Source organism: Pelodiscus sinensis, chromosome 3, assembly GCF_052426305.1.
Source record: "Pelodiscus sinensis isolate ZL-2025 chromosome 3, ASM5242630v1, whole genome shotgun sequence".
In the NCBI taxonomy this organism is placed as follows: Eukaryota; Metazoa; Chordata; order Testudines; family Trionychidae; genus Pelodiscus; species Pelodiscus sinensis.
This window is the reverse complement of record NC_143054.1, coordinates 127293694-127308821: the sequence shown is the minus strand read 5'-3', so window position 1 is coordinate 127308821 and position 15128 is coordinate 127293694. Positions and strand designations below refer to the sequence as shown.

General features: G+C 42.4%; 1 protein-coding gene across 1 annotated transcript in view; it reads left to right on the top strand.

The window, feature by feature from the left end:
- PCNX2 (pecanex 2) overlaps positions 1-15128 on the top strand; it is a 224394-nt gene that overhangs the window by 163952 nt on the left and 45314 nt on the right. The window contains exons 24-25 of the mRNA XM_089777363.1: positions 6374-6432; positions 9676-9891. Of these exons, the coding sequence (XP_089633489.1) occupies positions 6374-6432; positions 9676-9891 (275 nt within the window). The remainder of the gene's footprint in view (positions 1-6373; positions 6433-9675; positions 9892-15128) is intronic.

Below are 15128 nucleotides of genomic sequence, written 5' to 3'. Positions count from 1 at the left end.
TGCTCTGCCCTAGGCGTCCTGATTCAGCCACTGTTGGTCAGTTTCAGCAGCAGCTGAATCAGGACGCCTGGGGCAGAGCAGCTTGGGTGCTGCTGGGTTGGTCCAGTAGCGCCGAGGAGCGGCGCTACTGGAGCAACCCAGCAGCACCCAAGCTGCTCTGCCCCAGGCGTCCCCAAGTCAGCCGCTGCTGAAACTGACCAGCGCTGACTACAGGAAGCCCGAGGCAGAGTTGCTCTGCCCCGGGCTTCCTGGAATTAGCCACTGATCAGTTTCAGCAGCAGCTGACTTGGGGACGCCTGGGGTTCTTAAGTTGAATCTGTATGTAAGTCGGAACTGGCGTCCAGATTTAGCTGCTGTTGAAATTGATCAGTTTCAGCAGCTGCTGAATCTGGACGCCAGTTCCGACTTACATACAGATTCAACTTAAGAACAAACCTACAGTCCCTATCTTGTACGTAACCCGGGGACTGCCTGTATCCCTTTAACCAGTAACATTTGGACTTGATGACCTCCTGAGGTCTCTTCCAGCCCTATGTTTCTACGATTTTTTCCCCTCAAATTTTGCCTGTGGCTGCCAATAAAATATATTAAGGCTAATTAAATAGGTCCCATATTAGTGGAAATCAATTGGGAATGCATCCAAGATACGGTGTTCAATACTTCCCTGCTGAGTTAGTTGCATTGACAGCTCCAGTTGACTGAATCTCTCTAGGAAGAGAGAGCAGGGTAAAGGGAGGCATCAGAGAAAATGTATGCAGGGTCAGGCAAGAACGCAAACATAAAGACCAAAAATTCAAACAAGAAAAAGAAAGAAGAAAGGGCAAACAAAAAGGAAACGTCATGCAATGAAAAGTACTCTGAATGGGGAATGAAGACTTTTAAAAGAGTTTGTGTACGCTCAAAAGTTTGTCTTTCTCACCAAAGACATTGGTTCAATAAAAGATATTACCTCACCCACTTTGTGTCTCTCAGGGAGCGGGGAGGGGAATCTTCATAATCAAGAACACAACACCAAATATGCGAAGGTCAGAAAAGTCTAATTTCTCTTTTTTCAATTATATAGACATGGTCTCACAGACAGCCCTGCCAAATAGGGTCAGAGGGCAAAGGGGGCAACTGCCCCAGGGCCAGGAGATTTTAAAGGGCGCTGGACTCCCAGCCACTGCTGCTGCTAGCGCTGCGGAAAGAGACTATTTTCGTTGGAAGATAAGGCAGTATTTTTATGGGAGAAAAATGTTGGCAGTAACCCCTTTATAAGAAGAAAAGAAAATGTTCGGTATGATGGTCTAAATAGAACCATAATGCTAAGCTCCTTGCCCATCCCGGCTTGGCTTAGCTCAGCTCAGATACTGAATTAAAGAACAGGAGGCAATGAGATATTTTAGGAAATAAGTGGGTAGTTGGCTTTAAAAGTAGTTAGGCTGTTCCTGAAGAGATTCAAACATTCTCACTTGCTCTTCAAGGCAAGTGCCCAAGGACCTTCACTAAGTTTGTGTACAATAACGCAATTCAAGAAGAAAATCCAATTACTGAGCTAATTAGCACCTTGGCTGAATGGTAGGTACTAACTTTAAGAAACCACTGAAGGAAAGCCCAAATTGCCCAGTAGTCCCAGAAGTTCTTTTTTTTTAGAGATACTTGCTGACAGCTAAAAGCCCAGGGGTAAATGTGCAGCTGGGTTTAGTTATTAGCTGCAGTACATTATAATTCAATACTATGCAGATTCCTGTAACTTTTGAGAAGCTACAAACAGAGCTTCCATTACCATAACTGTGGAATATTTTAAGATCCAACATGAGCTTTGTGGACAAGTACTTCAGCTCCCCTGAATTTCAGTACAGAAGTCATTTATATTTTTGCCCTGGATTTTTACAAGAAATTAACATTGTCTTGAAAATATCTGGATAGAGACCTAGGTTTTCCCTATGTTATTAGGAATACTAATTTATCTTATCCTCTTCCATCTTGAACTTCCCTATTTTCACAGCTTAAGTGTTTTATACTACATTCGGAATGCAAGTTTCAAGCTACATCACAGAGCTTTTTGCTGTGAAAACTTCTTCATTTAGGTATAACACTTCATTTCCAGCTTCTGATTTCAGAATATGCCAGGGTATTTCTATTTTCCATAATTGTTTTGTGAATCTCAGGAACCCATGGATATCTTGAGGCTAACTAGCAGAGGTTACAGGAGAGTCTTACAGGAACCTGTGAGTCAGATATAGACCTATTAAGTTCACCAAAGGGTACTCTGTAAGATGTCTATGAAAAGCCAATTGCCCACTGGTTGTCACAATTGTTGGAAAATGTTAGTACTGTACATAGCTTACGGGAAATATGTAAAATATGAGTTTCCAAAATTGTGGAAGGCTGACTCCATTAGCATACAGAACAATGAAAATCCATTGAGGCAGATTATGTTTACTGTCTAGACCAGATGTAGGCCTGAGAATTTACAAACACAAATGAATCCCAGGATAAGTTTCTGAAGTGGAAACATGATGGAGCAAGGGACAATAGCCTGTAATTGCATAAAAAAGGAGGAGAGGGGACAAGATTTTATCCTTCATCTAGGAGACAAACTGACAGCAGTGTGTCTTGTCTCATGAAAAAGGGTTCATAGATTGTCTCCTTGGAAGAAGCACTGGTGAGCAATATGAGCCTATCCTGTTAATTATTTTAGGCTCTGGAATGTGTGCTATATATTTATATGTAAGCATTTGTTTCCAATACCTCTAATTGCTATTGCTGGAATCACTGTAATTTGTTAAATACATTTGCTATTGTTTTTAAAAATGTATCTAATTGTTATGTGTTAAAAGAAGCAGTAATCTGAGATATAACTGGTAAGAAGAAGAATATTTGACAAATAGGTAAAACTGGTATACAAATAAGGGTTTATGGGGGAACAGTGAATCTGAATACAGTGAGTCTACAGTGGATCAGGCACAGGTCACTCCAGGCAGGATAGTTGGAGGGCTCAAGGACTGTAGTGAGCCAATCACTTACCTGTAGAAAGGCAGTGGGACCCGTGCAGGGCTATACTTGCCCATACACAGCATAGACAGATGTGTAGGGCACCTGGAAATTTTGAGCACCACTGGGTTTTAATGTCTGCCCACCCTCAACTTCCTATCCCTGTTCTATGGTTCTGCTTCCTCCAAAGAGGATCTACTTGATTTAAAAGTGAAAGAGTCTGCCAGACCTATTAGCAGACACTGAAACTGTGAAAGAGCCATTCAAGTCGTACTGAAGTCATTGAACAGGCATTTGCCAGCCCCAGGTATTTACTGTGTTAGTCTATAGGTCCTTAGTTTAAAAGTTGCTTTAAAGTATTTCATGAGTGTGTTGCTGAAAATTATAAAATCACACTCTAAAAATCGTCATCCACAGGCTGCTGTTGTGCATAGGAGTACCAGTTTAATGGTACTACATAGGGCATCCCTGGGCCTCTGTAGGCCTAGAGGGGAGTTCTTGTATTGCCCAAGGCCAGTGATGTTACTGAGCTGACCTTCCTCATGCAATGGGCTAGTCTTAGTGAGGTGCCTCACAACTGTGGATACTCCTGGGAAGCATCATAATCCTCTCTCTGCTCTTTAAGTAGAAACCACTGATTGGTCCGGAATCAAAGGGGTAGCCATGTTAGTCTGAATCTGCATAAACAACAAGAAGTCCTGTGGCACCTTATAGATGAACAGATGTATTGGAGCATAAGCTTTCGTGGGCAAAGACCCACTTTGTCAGATACATGTCGTGGAAATTCCGTAGGCAGGTATAAATATACAGGCACATGAAAAGAAAGGAGTTCTGGCCTTCCTCTTGACTGGTACTCCTTTCTTTTCGTGTGCCTGTATATTTATTCCTGCCTCTGGAATTTCCACTACATGCATCTGACAAAGTGGGTCTTTGCCCACGAAAGCTTATGCTCCAATAAATCTGTTAGTCTATAAGGTGCCACAGGACTTCTCATTGATTGGTCAGAACAATATCTTGAGCAGAGTGATTTCTACTTATATAAATCATAATTTTCTGAGTAATGTTGGATTTTTATGGCTATATTTTTATTTATGTCTAGAAAAATGTCTCATAGGTAACAGAGGTTCTGCTTGGCTTTGTGGATCAGATGCTTAATAATCCATGAGATGAAGCTCTTGCCTATGAAGATATCCTCAGATTTTTATATATCTGTGGCAAATATATGACCTGTTGACTTTTAAAAAGCAATAGAAGTCAGCAAAGATCTTCTGTTTGGAATTAAAAATCTGTCCACTCTGAAACTCTGTTGTCCAGCTCCAGTGGCAAATTGTTCAAATTCCAGAACCTAATCCTCTTGCTCTCCCTTTAATTCACTAGGGCAGGTATTACAGGTAAAGGGCCTGACTCCTAGAACAGAAGAACTCTAGCAACTTTCTTGCATTTAAAATAACTCTTCATATTTGGTATTACTTTGGAAAGCCACCTCTGCTTGTAACCATTTTTCGTTGCATTGGGATTGAAGACTGTAATTACAATACAAGAAGCCAATTGGAAATAGAAGTCACAGACATAAATAATAAATCAGATTAACTGTTAATGTATGCAGATAATATTCTAATACTAATGAAGGCCCATATTTTATCTTGCAATATTTCCTGTAGAGCAGGGTAGAAAACCTGCTTATTTTCATTAAAAGTCAATAGCAGGTAGAGAGTTGAGGCAGAGCAGTAGCAAGCCTTTTGTACTTACTTACTTTGTGGAAGTTGCTGTGTAAATTTCTTAGGATCAATTTTCTGCTGAGTTTTGTGGTGGAGAAAGGGCTGGAGGATGGAGGAAATAGCCAGCAATATTGTTCTTGACATTAGGAAAGTCAATGGGTTTTTATGCAGCAAGTTGATACAGAAAATGTCAGTATTGACTTATGCCATCTCTGGTTCTGAAACTTCAGCTCTCCTGACTGGAGTGTTTGTGGTGTCAGCAGAGGGAAGAGACATACTGCTAAGAGAATAGGGACAAAGGAAGGACTAAGGATGTGTTACACTACACACCTTTTAGCAACACGTCTGCGTTGACACAGCTGTGTCGCTAAAAGTCAGGCAGCATAAACACTGTCTGCACTTCTGTGGAGAAAAAACTTCCACAAGCTGCATTTGCTTTCTCAGCAAAGCAATGTTTAATAGTACTTGCTATGGCAAAACTTTTGCCATTTGGGGAGAGGAGCCAAAAGCACCTGTGAACGACAAAAGCTTTGTTGTTCAATTGCCAGAGTAAACAAAGTTTTAAGGAGCAAACAGGAAGGGATGGGCTCGGAAAATGACAGCATTTCCTCATGGACCATGCCTCCTGCTTGCTCTGCCAATGACCAAACCCGACACTATAACAACATCATGAAGTAGGCGTTAGCCTGCTCCCGTACCCATTACAGGCAACCATGATCTGGGATCCAAAATCCAAGCTTTGTACGTGGCAGGAAAATACGTTAGAGAAGATATAGCTTCTATAACACCCAGACCAGCAAGGGCTTCTGCTTGCAGTCTGCAACCTGGAAAGTCGCTCTGACTCCTTGTGGTACTGAATGCTCAAATAGTACAAAACACCGACTTCCAGCTTGACTAATTACATCCCATCCTGTCAGACTGTGATCTGGCCACAGTGATCATTGCATTTATGACCTTCAGGCTTTATTAGTGCCCCCCATTATGTCTACAGACAAAGGCCTGGGCTCCCTAAGCCATTTCCTGCCTCTCTCCATGACCACTGCCTTCCATGACAGCAGCGCTCCACTGGGACAGTTAAAAGGCTGGTCAACAAGGAGAGGCCTGTTAATGTGGGAGTCAGAATTCTCACAAGTGGAATCAAGATAATGGAACTCATTTCCTTGAGAGGTAAAAATAACCATGGGCCTCAGCACTTTTAGAGCTAACTACAGACCTCATTTATTTCACTTGCCTTTATCTTGGTAGAAATGCTAAAAGTTCATAAAACCCTAAACTTTAATCCAGGTATTTCTAGGGGCTGGGAAGGAAAGGAGAAAGAATTTTTTTATATGTACATACCTAGGAGGCACTTGGGTATTGTGCCATGTAAGATATATATTGCTTGTTATTTCAAATGCTAACTTCCTGATTCTGCTAGCCTGACTAGTACCATACTACATGAATGGTCCCATACAAGTAAGGTGATGAAGAGTGGCAGAAACATACCTTTTAATATGCTCATAAACTGCTTGCATGATTTATGTTAGAAAAAGAAATACTTCATACTACTGTAAAAGTATGTTAGAAATATGTGATTGTACAGATGGCAAGTGTGGTCAGAAATGTTCAAAGGCGGGGGAGCGGAAGGAAGTTCTGTTTAAAAAGGGAATTAACTATGGAATGTGTATCTCTATTTTCAGCACAAAAAGAGTAGACCATTCCAATACAAGACTGGCAATTCAGATTGAAAAGGACCCAGGTATGACATGGGATTTTTTTTCTTACGTAATTTAGAAAATGTGATTTGTTTATTGTATTGTAGCTTACCTGTAAATATTAAAATAGATGCAAAGTGTTTAAGCACTGGGTGAATGGAGCAGATAATTTAAAATGTAATAGCAATTAAAAACTATGCAAAGATCCTAATTAAGTCTTATGATTTGGTTTGTTTTTTAGAGTTGATTAAGTAGCTGCTGAGTTGTAAATCAGTTTGTGTATAATAAATAGTAGACATAGTAAATCAAATCCAAGGTCAGTCTTTGGTCAAACAGTGTTTTGGGAGAGACCGTGTAAGATGGTCCCTTACAAACAAATAATGCAGACATATGGTCTTCTCTAATTGTATTTGAAAACTGATTTATCTGAGCAAGCAGAAATTTTGCAGGAGAGGAAGAGAAGATAGGAGCCAAAAACAAAGTGACATGGTCTGCTATTCAAATTTAATTTATTTATGTTTATATTTTTATGAGTAATACTGATATTTATCTTAAGCATTTTTTCTATTTATATCAATTTAATTTTTCACAGTTGTATGAAATTAAGGGAGGACGGATAGAAGATGTTGAGATTCAAAAGTTAAAGCTTTAGAACCATTAAAACACAAACTGTTCACATCAAAATATATAACCTCTAATAAATTCTCAAGCAGCATTTCTCTTACTTTGCCCATCTGTACATTTTGATGATCATAGATAGAAGTATTTTTGTATTGGCTTGTATATGTACTGTGAAATCGACATTTATTGATGAAAATTGAATCCTTCCAAGCCCAGATACAGAACATAGTTCTGCATGGTGTTGAGCAGTTCTGGAAAACAGGAAGTGCTTTCATCTTGCATTGGAGTCAATGGGAATGGAGTAGGGATGTAAGCAACTAGTCATCTCCTCTTTGCTGCCTCTATCAGAGAGAGGCAGCAAGGGACAGGAAGGAGCAGGAGCTGGTGCTATGGGGACCTGTCTTAAAACCAAGTCCCCCCCCCCCCAGCACCATCTGGGGGGATGGGAAAGGAGCACAGCAGGGAACTAGCGGCATTTCTGCCTTTGAAATGTAGCAAGAGTCCTGCCGGCTTGTGCTACATTTCAAAGGCAGAGGTGCCCTTATCAGCTAATTGAATAGTTGATGTAATTTGCATTGACTATTCGATTAGTTGATTAATCTAAATTTAACATCCTTAGAATGGAGGGCATACAGCAAGAACTCGCTCAACATCCTGCAAGATCAAGTCCGTAGAGAAGAATTTGATGTAAACATTTCAGGTGAAATCCTGGTCCTTTTGATGTCAATGGCAAAGTTTCCTCTCAGTGGGATCAAGATTTCAATTGTGGACTTCCCCTTGTACTATACACTGTAAATACATTTTTGTCCTATCATAAAAAAGCCATTTAGTCATGTGTCAAATATCAATCAGTTTTGTATCTATCGAAGGGTGTTAAAAACAACTTTGAAGATACATTTTAATTTTTTCTTGTCATACAGGCAACTCTATTACCACAGCATTTTCAATATTTTTGAAGTAGAAATTAGACCGAACACATGTGTCTTTAGAAAGTGGGGGAGATGTTTGTGCTTTGAAACTGTGGGACATCTTAATGAGCCACAATCACTATTTATCATGACAAGGTATGGAATAAAGATACTTCCCACATCTATGCCACCATCTGGTAGCAAGTCTTCAGCATTATGATATAAAGAAACTCATAGTTGAGACAAAACATAAATTTAGTCTAATATGATTTAAAGCTCAATTTTCTGACTCATTTATATCTTCCTCAAAATATTTCAAGGGGAATATAGGTGAGAGTTTTCATATATGTACATTTTGAGTGTGTGTTTAAGATAGACACACCTTGGATAGTGTTTAATTATATCAACAGGTGAGCCCCTGATGCAAAGTGGAAAATGAATTCACTGGCCAAACCAAGCATACTTATGGTGTAAGAGAATTCAAGCACACTGAGACTTTATTAGACTCTATGACACTGTCTTGGCATGGGTTAAGATTTATTTCATAATTAAGTGCTGATTTTAATCACATTTTAAATGCCTCAAGCATGCAGTCCCCATGAGTTTTTTAGACTGTGATTTGGTGCTACTTCGCCCAACCTTCTGAAAATTAGTTGGTCTGAGACCAATAGATGAGTTGATTCAACCTTGATTTTTTTTTGTTTCTATTTGTTAAATTTTTTATATAAAAATGGTTTATATGTAAGTTTGATAAATAGCAACACATTCTTAATTACCCATCATACCTTGTAGTGCTGGAGATTTTCAAAACTAGCAGGGGTATTTAGCCACACAACTCTGATTCAAGTTAATGGAAGTTGGGTGACTAAATCTCCTAGTTGGATGTGAGAAACTCAGCGGCTGTGTCTAGACTGGCACGTTTTTTCCACAAAAGCAGCTGCTTTTGCGGAAAAACTTGCCAGCTGTCTACAGTGGCCACTTGAATTTCTGCAAGAACACTGACGATCTCATGTAAGAAATCAGTGCTTCTTGTGGAAATACTATGCTGCTCCCATTCGGGCAAAAGTCCTTTTGTGCAAAAGGGCCAGTGTAGACAACTCAGATTTGTTTTGCGCAAAAAAGCCCCGATTGCGAAAATGGCGATCGAGGCTTTTTTTTTTCACAAAAGAGCATCTAGATTGGCACGGACGCTTTTCCGCAAAAAGTGCTTTTGCGGAAAAGCGTCCATGCCTATCTAGATGCTCTTTTCCGCAAATGCTTTTAACGGAAAACTTTTCCATTAAAAGCATTTCCAGAAAATCATGCCAATCTAGAGGAAGCCAACAAGTATAAGATTGCAGGTTTAGGTAATAGTGTCTTTGAGATGGGTATATTTCCCTACAATTAAGGACAACATGGAGAAGTGAACCTGTCTTTATAGCAGAGGGCCTTCAGGCCAGCTAGTCAGGAGCTCCCAGAAAACATTGGCTGTCCTAAAGCATGAAGTGTGTGAGAAGTTCAAAGATGAACTGCTTGTTGTCACTGGTACATTGTCCTATTTTGAAGTACTGTTTTTATCAGCTGAAGACTAGAAGTCTGATTCTGTGAGGTGACGAGAACCAAACAGGAGTAGAAGATGTAGTATGTCCCGAAGGAGGTGCTCCGTTCATCTCGCAGAACAGGTTCTAGTACAGGAGGCAATAAAAACCAGGACTTCTCGCAAAGGCATGGTTTCTGATACATTTTACCTTTTTAAAATCTTTTGTGCTCTGATTTTAGGAAATGATGACAATAATCTCAACTCCATTTTTTATGAGCATCTGACAAGATCTTTGCAGGAGTCTCTTTGTGGAGATTTGATTCTTGGACGCTGGGGAAACTACAGCTCAGGAGACTGTTTTATTCTGGCATCTGATTACTTAAATGCCTTTGTTCACTTGATTGAAATTGGAAATGGCCTCGTCACTTTCCAACTGAGAGGGCTAGAATTTCGAGGTAAGGATCTACACACCTGAAGGAGTAAAAGACAAACAGAAACAAATTAATTATCAGACTTCCTTCACCTACTGAAACTCCCCAGCTAGTTTGATGTGTAGCATGCTGTTGGAAAGATTTATTTCTCTCAGTATTTGTAGGATATGCTGCCAACCCCAAGTTTTCAAAAACCAAGAGTCAGGCCCCTCATAACCTTGAGATTTTAAAAACAAAAGAAGGATTTATTAAGTGTCTTCTAGTTTCTGAACCTGGAGGGTGCACTTGATCATGTTTTTGGGATATTTTTTTTCCACAATCAAGAGTACTAGCAACTTTGTTGAAAGCAAGATTCTCCTGACATCACCTGACTACAAGCTGAGGCTTGAAAAAAACACCAAATATCACAAGACTTGCAATGAAATCCTGTGAGTTGACAACACAGATGTCACCTCTATCATTGCAGAACATAAGCACCTCTCAAGTATTTGGTTTTAAGTGTTGATGTTAAACTATTTATGATTAGCCTGAAGGGACAGCTCATGTCTTGAAGTAGTGCTGAAGCCTATCAAAGTGGGAGGTGGCCTTGCCTGCCTGCCTGCCTTCCTTCCTTCTGGGAGGGAGGAAAGGGGGAGAGTAGAAGTAGATCCCTGGAACAGGGCTTCATAGCTCCCAGGTTTAGGAAGTGCAGATGCTGAGCATGTTCGTGGAAGCATGGGAGTGAGGGCTCTACTTTGCTTCTTGCTGGGAGAAGAGAGGAGAATGTTCCTTTCTGAGTGGTCCTCACTGTGGTGGTCACTCCTGTCCTGGGTCTGTTGCTGGTAGGAGGGAAGGAAAAGAGAAGTGAAACCAAAGTTTACCAACATCTTTTAGTTCTCTTCATGCTGTAGATATAGTCTGGCTCTGAGGGCTTTCTGTAGGCGTGACCTTACCTGAGTCAGCTGCTGCTAAAAGGAAACGAAAGGTAAGGTCATCATCATCATTATTATTTATGTAGTACCCTAAGGCTACGTCTACACTGCAGGCTTTTTGTGCAAGAACAGCTGGGTGTCTACACTGCGCAAGTAAATTTACAGTACAGCGTCGGAGAACAGGGCTTCTTCCAGAAGAGTTATTCCTCTCCTCACGAGGAATAAGCCCTCTTGCGCAAGAGCTCTTCCACAAGAAGGCAGTGTGAACAGGCAACATGATTTTCTTGCACAAGAAACCCCTATGGCTTAAATGGCCATCAGAGCTTTCTTGCACAAGAGAACGTCCACACTGCCATGGACACTCTTGTGCAAAAGCTCATCTCTTTTGCAAAAACACATGGCAGTGTGGATGTGCTCTTGTGGAAGACCTTTTACACAAGAACTCTTGCACAAAACAGTTCTTGTGCAAGAAGCCTGAAGTGTAGATGCAGCCTAACTGTGTTGAAGAAGCAGCTCCCGGTTCCAATGAGTTAATAATCTAAATGAACAACATACAGAGGAATGGGTGCAGAAAGCAAGCAGTAGGCAAGGCAGTGGAGTAGGAGGAAGAAATATGCAGAGCAGGTATTGGGGTTCTTAGAGACACAAGAGCTACGTCTAGACTGGCATGAATTACCGCAAATGCTTTTAACGGAAAAGTTTTTCCGTTAAAAGCATTTGCGGAAAAGAGCGTCTAGATTGGCACGGACACTTTTCCGCAAAAGCACTTTTTGCGGAAAAGCGTCCGTGCCAATCTAGACGCGGTTTGTGCAAGAAAGCTCCGATCGCCATTTTCGCCATCGGGGCTTTTTTGCACAAAACAGTTTTTAGCTGTCTACACTGGCCCTCTTGTGCAAAAACATTTCCGGAAAAGGGCGTTTGCCCAAACGGGAACGTCAAAGCATTTGCGCAAGAAGCACTGATTTCAGACAGTAGAACGTCAGTGCTTTTGCGCAAAATCAAGCGGCCAGTGTAGACAAACTTGCCAGTCTAGATGCAGCCATAATGTTTTAGAAACAACAAGTAATCCTGTGGCATTTTAGAGACTAACAAAAATATATAGAGTCATGAGCTTTCATGAGTAAGACCCACTTCATCAGATGAGTTAGAGTGGAAATAACAGAATCCAAGATCTGTATATATAACAACAAAAGACGTACCTATCAATTGTAGAACCCATGTTAGTGAAGCTAATTAAGTGGGCTGGATGTGTCCCATTCATAGCTTTTGATATGAAAATGTGAATGTCAAAGGCAAGGGAAATTAGCTTTGTAGTGCATTAGCCAATTAATATCTTTATTCAAGCCCAGGGTAACAATGTCAAATTTGTAAATGAATTCCAATTCAGCAGTCTCTCTCTCTCTAACAGTGAAATTCCTTTGTAGAAGAATGGCCATTTTAAAATCCACATGTGAGTGACCAGCAGTGTTCTCTTTAAGATTTTCCATCCATGTGAATTTGTTCGGATGTGTGCCACTGTGGCACCCACCTATTACTAACAAATATCTTTAGATATATATATTATGTAAGAAAGAATACTAAAACAAGGGATAATTAACACTGTGCTGTAGCTATTCTCTGCCCCCTCAGTGCCCATGGGGGCAGATGGGGGACAAGGCATGAGGTAGACCCAAGGGGCTGGCTAGGTCCAATGTGAGGAGCACATGGAAGAGACCCACAGCCAGGTGAGGGAGAAGCTGCACCAACCGAGGGAAGCGTTACTCTTTTCTCAAGGCATCAGAGTTCAGGTTTACAAGGCCTGTGTTAATGGTGCTTCTGCAGCCTCACTGAGACACATGCAGTCTGTCTACCAAGGAACTCACCCCACCCTTCTTCACTCCAATATCTGACCACCTCACAGTTGTGAAAGCATGTGACCGTACAACTGTACAGAAGGGAAACTGAGGCACAACTATGTACATCTAGCATAATGGAATGACAGCTTTATGTACATATTAATTAGAGTTCAGAAATTTTTAGCGGGTGATCTAATGACTAAACAAACCATACAGGCATATTTTGAGCCATTATGTTTGGTACATGTGGAGGTTTAGCTTAATTAAACTCAGTCACGTAATGCCTGAATTTCTTACCCAACAACAGATACAGAAAGAAAACTATTTTCAGATACCCTTAATAAACATTTTGCAAAGGGGAGAACTTTTGAGCTCTAATCTGCATTCTTTCAAGTCAATAGCAAAACTCTGGTTAACTTCAGTGGGGTAAGACTGGTTCCTTATTCTAGTCCAGTACTTTTTGGCATCTTCCTATGTTCTGATTCTCTTTTGCAGCATTATTTGAGCAAAACAATTCAGTTATTATGTGGGGAAAAGGATGGGGGACCTGGAGTAATGCTGGGGTGGGAGGGGACATGGGAAGAGAAATCCTAGTTCTTTCTTTGGTAGAATGGTTAATCCAGATGTTAGTGTTTTTGAGCCTTACTTAGACTTCCTGTGACAGGGAAGAGGCTGGAGAAGGGATGGAGGTACAAAAAGGGAAGAGAAAAACAGACTAGAGGGGACACAGATGGGAGGCACAGTTCATGGCCCTGGTCTCAGCAGGCTGGAGCAGCCATGAGCCTGCCCACCATGTGGACCCAGATCTGGCTGGCCAACCGGAGCACTGCCCACCCATTCCATGGCCCCAGCCCTGGTCTTGGCTGGCCAGAGCATCCGCTGGCCTGCCTGCCATGTGGCCCCGGCCAATCGGCGGGAGCAGCCACCCACCATGTGCCCCTGGTGCCAGCGGGCCAGCCAGAGCAGCCAGCTACCTGGCATGTGGCCATGGCTCTGGTCCTGGCTACTAGAGCACCCACCCATCATTCAGCCCCAACCCCAGCTGACAGAGCAGTGGGCCATGTGGCAGCCTCAGGAGCTAGAATCCACCTCGCCACTTGCTTTCCAGGTCCAGCAGAAAAGTAAGTGGTACTGCATGGCTTTGGAAAAGAGGTGGGTGGGCCTAGAATTCTTTGCGCACGGCCACACAGGCGTGCACCTTAGAGGAAACTACTGTGACCAGGTAGGTTAAAATGTTCCCAACAGGTTTGTGTGTGTTACCATTTCAAATATCTAATTTGTGTCCATTAATCTTTTGTTGTAGAGACTGTCCAGTTTGGCCAATATACATGGCAGAGGGGCATTGCTGGCATAGATCACATTAGAGGATGTGCAATTAAGCCCCCAATGTTGTGGTCAGGTCCTGCGATGGTGTTGCTTGTATAAACGCGTGAACAGAGTTGGTAATAGGGTTTGTTGCTGGGCTAGGTTCTGGGTGAGTGTATCTGAGGTATGGTATGTGGCCGCTAGAAAGTATTTGCTTCAGGTTGGAGGGTTGTCTGTAGATGAGGATTGGCCTGTCTCCCAAGGACAAGGTCGTTGACTTGTGGTATTTGAGGAAGGTTGTGTGTTGTACTATTAGATGTCAGAGGCAAGATGACTGTATAGCAGTGGTTGTAATCTATTAATCAGTGTGTTAGGTGGGCCAAAGGTTAAGAACTACAGCACCCCCCCCCAAAAACTGCTCACAGTCCCCTATGCCTGCCCCACTGCCCTCCAGCAGAGCAGGAGTGGCATCCTGGGCAGCAGCTGGACAATCAAGACCCAAGTGCTGTGGCAAATGGATAGGCATCTGGGACCCAGCTCCATGCCAGGAGTGGAGCACCCAGTGGAAGCCAGGAACAAGGAGAAGTGGAGACAGGGAAGCAGCCCCTAAATGTGAGGATGCTGCAGCATCTCAGCAAATTCCTAGTTCCCAGTAGCCCCCCCACCCCCCAAACATACCCATAGATGCACTCTCCCACCCTAAGTCCCTCTGTGGCACCCACCAGCTTCCTGCCAGCAGACACACTCGGGCAGGCTGCAAGACACTGACTCCAACTTAGCCCACCCTGCCCCATGCTGGACCAGAATTATTTTTAGCACACAGTTGGGCCGGAGCTGTGTGCTAATTGGGTCACATGTAATCCATGGGTTGAGAACTGCTGCTTTATATGTAACATATTAGATTGGGAAGCAAGCAATGTGGTTTCAGTTCCTGGCTCTGTCACAAATTTCCTTTGTGACTGTCACAGAGCAGACTCACCCCCATAGCGCCTCCAGCTGGCAGTCCTGGGAATTAGCTTGTTTGGCTGGCTGGACACCTCCCTCTAGGTGGTGTTTCCCCGTGTTTCTCTTTGACCACGGCATCCTCTTCAGGACACTGCTCTCCGGCACTGCCCACTCCAGTGTCCTCCCCTCCCCAGGGGCCCCCCAATTCCTCTGAACCCACCTTGCCTCCGTGACCCACTGCCAGTCTTCATCTAGCCCCTGCCTC